The sequence below is a fragment of the Lygodium microphyllum genome, chromosome 6 (assembly GCF_053477565.2).
Source record: "Lygodium microphyllum isolate KBCC chromosome 6, Lygodium_microphyllum_v1.1.10, whole genome shotgun sequence".
Classification (NCBI taxonomy): Eukaryota; Viridiplantae; Streptophyta; class Polypodiopsida; order Schizaeales; family Lygodiaceae; genus Lygodium; species Lygodium microphyllum.
In genome coordinates, this window is record NC_141140.1 from 127879603 (window position 1) to 127885602 (window position 6000).

The following is a 6000-nucleotide window of genomic DNA, read 5'->3' on the forward strand; positions in this document are numbered from 1 at the left end:
GAATAACGTAGGTGTGATGTACTTTTGGGCCTATAATCTCATGGCTCTTTTCAATAGAATGTAATGCAACTAAGTGGTTACTTTTATTATATTTTTGTACATCCTACCCATGGTACTTAATATGCACTACTTGAAATGGCATGTTATACTCAAAATATAACATGCATTATGATTCACTCTACTAGTGGTGCTTAATATGCTACACTTGAAACATAATGTTATACTCGAAGTATAATATGCATTATGATTCAATATTTGATGGATTAAGCATCTTTGATGGTTCTTGTGTGACAATAGATACTATTAGATTTCGAGTGGAAGGCTTGGGACTTGGAAATCTCTCTCCAATTCAACAACGTATATTCACTTCAATTATTAGACTTCATGTACACATTGACAATCATCTTTTGTTTTCTATAACAACCTTTCAAAGGCATTAATATTATTATCACAACATGAAGTACATTGCTTTATGGGATCATTTTACGTATTATTATAGATTGCTTGACTATGGATGCATCCAAATCTCAAAAGGGTTTGGCAAAGAAAATAAAGGCTTATTCTTCTGTAGCCACTTTTCTATCTAGAGGCCAAAGCACTTATGAAGTGCCAGAGGGTTTGGCATTAAGAGTTGGCAATGAAAATGTGGGTATGACAATTGATGGGTCAAATGCTATAGAAAATGTAAATGTGAGTATGGAAAATGAAACAGAATTCTTCCATTGTTGATGCTTCCATTAAAAAGGTGAAACAAAAATGGCGGCATCAATGGACTCTTTTACATACATGGGCATATATATGCAAGTCTTTATGTAATGACGAAAGAGTGAAATGCCAATGGTGTCAAGATGCCAACAAAGTGAACACCTACACTCAAGGAGACTCTCAAAGTATCCAATTGTCAGCACTGAATGATTATGCCAAGACATCTAACCACATTAGTGCAGTACGTACTCGTAATGCCAAGGCAAAGTTTGGTAATGATGGCAAAGGATCTATGGACCATGGATTGGATACCATAGTCCATAGTGAACAAAAGCGGATTATATCATGTATGAAATTGGTATATTTTTGTGTTTGTGAAGATATACCATTGGAAAAATATCCACAGTTATGCAAGTTGCAAAGAGAGCTTTACACTCCAAATATGCCAGCATCAGATGAATATGGATCCTATGTAAATCTTGTTTCAGGAAGAGAAATGATGTTGGCTATGAGGGACCACGTTCGAAAGCAAATGTATGCAGAGATGTGTGCTAGTCCTTTCTTTTCATTGCTCATTGATGAGAGTACTGACCGCACTATGGAAAAACATCTTATTATCTATGTTTCTTATATCAATGATGGAGGCAAAGGAAATGCAATTTGTAGATTTGTGCGGCTATTGCCAGTGGATAATGGAACATCTGAGGCCATGTATGATGCTATACATGCATTTTTCTTGGAAAGTGGTTTAGACATGCAAAACTTTGTTGCTATTGCATTTAATGGAGCTTCAGTTATGACGGGGCATAGGATAGGAGTTGTGGCACGCTTTCAAGCATTGTTGCCACGCATCATGGGGATTCATTGTATTGCCCATCGACAAGCACTTGCAGCAAAAGATGGATTTGCAACACATCCACATGTATTTGCCTTTGTGGATAAGGTTGCAAGCAAAGTATATTCATGGTTAGGAAGATCAAGAAACTGTCATATGGAACTCTGGAAAATAATGCATGAGTATGAAATTATTGACATGAAAATGTTACAAATGCATGCAGTTCGGTGGCTCTCAAGGGGCAAAGTGATGGAAATGTTTGTTCAAATCATGCCTGTTGTGCTTGAGCAATGGAAAAGACATGAGAAAAAATGGTATAAATATGCTACAATGTTTATGGTGCAATTCATCATACACCTCTTAGTAGATGTACTCGCAGAGTTGAACAAACTCAACTCTGAATTTCAAAGGCAAGAGATGGATGTAACAACAATTGGTGCCCTTATTGATCTAACCTTTGAGTTCCCATTTTTTGTCATAGTCAAGAATGCCGAGAGATGCTCTGAACCATTACCAAATTGGTCATCATTACTTGTAATATATCTCCTATTGAGCTTCTCAAAGGTTAGATCAATAAGGGCACCAATTGTTGTTACATCCATCTCTTGCCTTTGAAATTCAGAGTCGAGTTTGTTTAACTTTGCGAGTACATCTGCTAAGAGGTGTATGATGAATTGCACCATAAACATTGTAGCATATTTATACAATTTTTTCTCATGTCTTTTCCATTGCTCAAGCACAACAGGCATGATTTGAACAAACCTTTCCATCACTTTGCCCCTTGAGAGCCACCGAACTGCATGCATTTGTAACATTTTCATGTCCATAATGTCATACTCATGCATTATTTTCCAGAGTTCCATATGATGGTTTGTTGATCTTCCTAACCATGAATATACTTTGCTTGCAATCTTATCCACAAAGGCAAATACATGTGGATGTGTTGCAAATCCATCTTTTGCTGCAAGTGCTTATCGATGGGCAATACAATGAATCCCCATGACACGTGGCAACAATGCTTGAAAGCGTGCCACAACTCCTGTCCTATGCCTCGTCATTACTGAAGCTCCATCAGATGCAATAGCAACAAAGTTTTGCATGTCTAAACCACTTTCCAAGAAAAATGCATGTATAGCATCATACATGGCCTCAGATGTTCCATTATCCACTGGCAATAGCCACACAAATCTACAAATTGCATTTCCTTTGCCTCCATCATTGATATAAGAAACATAGATAATAAGATGCTTTTCCATAGTGCGGTCAATACTCTCATCAATGAGCAATGAAAAGAAAGGACTAGCACACATCTCTGCATACATTTGCTTTCGAATGTGGTCCATCATAGCCAACATCATTTCTCTTCCTAAAACAGGATTTACATAGGACCCATATTCCTCTGATGCTGGCATATTTGGAGTGTAAAGCTCTCTTTGCAACTTGCATAACTGTGGATATTTTTCCAATGGTATATCTTCACATACACAAAAATATACCAATTTCATACATGATATAATCCGCTTTTGTTCACTATGGACTATGGTATCCAATCCATGGTCCATAGGTCCTTTGCCATCATTACCAAACTTTGCCTTGGCATTATGAGTACGTACTGCACTAATGTGGTAAGATGTCTTGGCATGATCATTCAGTGCTGACAATTGGATGCTTTGAGAGTCTCCTTGAGTGTAGGTGTTCACTTTGTTGGCATCTTGACACCATTGGCATTTCACTCTTTCGTCATTACATAAAGACTTGTATATATATGCCCATGGATGCAAAAGAGTCCATTGATGCTGCCATTTTCGTTTTACCTTTTTAATGGAAGCATCAATATTGGAAGAATTCTGTGTTTCATTTTCCATACTCACATTTACATTTTCTGTAGCATTTGACCCATCAACTGTCATACCCACATTTTCATTGCCAACTCTTGATGCCAAACCCTCTGGCACTTCACAAGTGCTTTGGCCTCTAGATAGAAAAGTGGCTATAGAAGGATAAGCCTTTATTTTCTTTGCCAAACCCTTTTGAGATTTGGATGCATCCATAGTCAAGCAATCTATAATAATACGTAAAATGATTCCATAAAGCAATGTACTTCATGTTGTGATAATAATATTAATGCCTTTGAAAGGTTGTTATAGAAAACAAAAGATGATTGTCAATGTGTATCTGAAGACTAATAATTGAAGTGAATATACGTTGTTGAATTGGAGAGAGATTTCCAAGTCCCAAGCCTTCTACTCGAAATCCAATAGTATCTATTGTCACACAAGAACCATCAAAGATGCTTAATCCATCAAATATTGAATCATAATGCATATTATACTTTTGAGTATAACATTATGTTACAAGTGTAGCATATTAAGCACCACTAGTAGAGTGAATCATAATGCATGTTATATTTTGAGTATAACATGCCATTTCAAGTAGTGCATATTAAGTACCATGGGTAGGATATACAAAAATATAATAAAAGTAACCACTTAGTTGCATTCCATTCTATTGAAAAGAGCCGTGAGATTGTAGGCCCAAAAGTACATCACACCTACGTTATTCACACACTTGCTTTTAGATTTGTTAGTATTATTGGTATGAATCATCTTTCTTAGTTTAGCTTCATGTCATTGTCATCTATGCTTTGTACACATTCTAGAGTGGGAAAATTAGTACACACATTTGAATATGGTTCAAAAGTCCAAAGAGAAGTCGTCTTCAATGGGTTAAAGGCTACATTATTCCCACAAGAAACTCTTTGGAAGTTACCAAATTGAGTACAAGTAACATAAAGCAAAGTTTTAGAGCATGTGCATATATCAAATTTCAATCACTCATGTTGGATAAGGTATGGCTCCTAAGGACACTCTATGAAGTTAGAGCAAGAATCCCAAAACAAATCCTCAACAAAATAACTAGTTTGTATCTCTTTGACTACTTTGAAGATGATTAAAGGAACTTGCAAGCTATAAATCTTTGAAAGGTTGCTAATCTGCACAATGCTAAAGCGTGATAGCTAATAGTTATGATTAATCACAATTCATCCTTAAGCTCTTGATAAATCAACCAATTGATACAACAAAAAAATCCATTGTATCACAAGTAGTACATGGTAGTAGTAGGTACCTGTCTAGTCGACTCTCCACTATGTGTGAATGTCCATCGAATAGGATTTGCTATTGCATTATGCATATTGTAGCCGGCATGGATGTATGTTGAGTAAGCTTCACCTCCCTTGCTCTCAGGCTCTCAGCTATTGATGCGAGACTCAGCTATTGATGCGAGTAGCTTCTTAACTTTCAAGCACTGAAGGGCCAAGGCCTACTCAATGCCCACCAGTCGCAGTCTGAACTCTGGAGTCTGCATTTTGTAGACCCGCAGGCCATGACTCGCGAGTTGCCTGATGAGTCACAACTCTTAACTTTCGGTCTTGGCCAGTGGCCCTTACAGGCTTATAGCTTCCCTCTAGCTCTCGAGTCCCGTTGCCGCCGTTGAGAGTCGAGACGTCCCTGGAGGCTGGAGGATGGCACATGCAGTTGCCTCAGGACTCTTCACTCCCGAGTCCCGGTCCCAGCCCTTACAGCTTTCGTCCAGCTCCTAGCCTCCAACTTCCAAGCTCCTGTTGCCATCGTCGAGACGTGCCTGACTCCTTGGAAGTTGGTGCCTGCAGCAGCCTCTGCGGCCTCTACCTCTTGTGGGCCACAGACCAAGCCCTTGTCGATTCCCGATTCTCGAATGCTTATAGTCTATAGGCAGCGCCGTAGCAGGGTGTTACCTTAGACCTAGCTAGTAGCTAGTAGCTAGTAGCTAGCTACTAGCAAGTGCCAAGGCCTATTGGCCAACGGCCAAGTCGACGACTCAAGAGTCGACTGTGCACTGTGCAGACTGCAGTGTCACTGTAGCGGGCCGTGACGTGCAACCACGACTCACTAATTGATCTATCTTCTTTGAAGTTCAAACTTTGTGAATCATACACGGTACTATCCTGATTCACAGTTTTGATATCTATAGATATCGATGCTTGATTCTCCACCGTCGATTCTCAACTTTTAGGTTTTAGTTTTGAATAAGGTAAATAAACCTTTCAGGCATTTTGTGACAGCAAAGGGATAAAGAGGGAGCTCACTGCCCCTCATAATCCACCCCAAAATGGAGTTGCAGAGCGTATGAATCGGACCATATAGGATAAGGTCTCTACGATGCTGTCTCATGCTGCATTACCCTATGGTTTTTGGGCAGAGGCTGTTATGACAGCCATTCACTTGATTAATTGGTCACCAAATAGGTCTTTGGAGGGGGGGGAGGGGGAGTTCCCCAAGAAGCGTGGTCGGGCAAGCCACCTTCATATGCTCATCTAAAAGTGTTTGGCTAGGAGGCTTTTGTGCACATTTGTAAAGAAAAACACAGCAAACTTAAGCCAAAGTCCTGTAAATGTATTTTCCTAGGATATGGTGATGAAG

At 39.1% G+C, this 6000-nt stretch overlaps 1 protein-coding gene across 1 annotated transcript in view; it reads left to right on the plus strand.

Moving 5' to 3' along the window:
* The window catches only part of LOC148035112 (uncharacterized), a 48034-nt gene extending 42714 nt beyond the window's left edge, over nt 1-5320 (plus strand). The window contains exons 3-4 of the mRNA XM_087680776.1: nt 298-2061; nt 5077-5320. Coding sequence (XP_087536902.1) covers nt 704-2061; nt 5077-5320 — 1602 coding nt within the window. The 5' untranslated portion in view covers nt 298-703. The remainder of the gene's footprint in view (nt 1-297; nt 2062-5076) is intronic.
* Nucleotides 5321-6000: the final 680 nt, after the last annotated feature.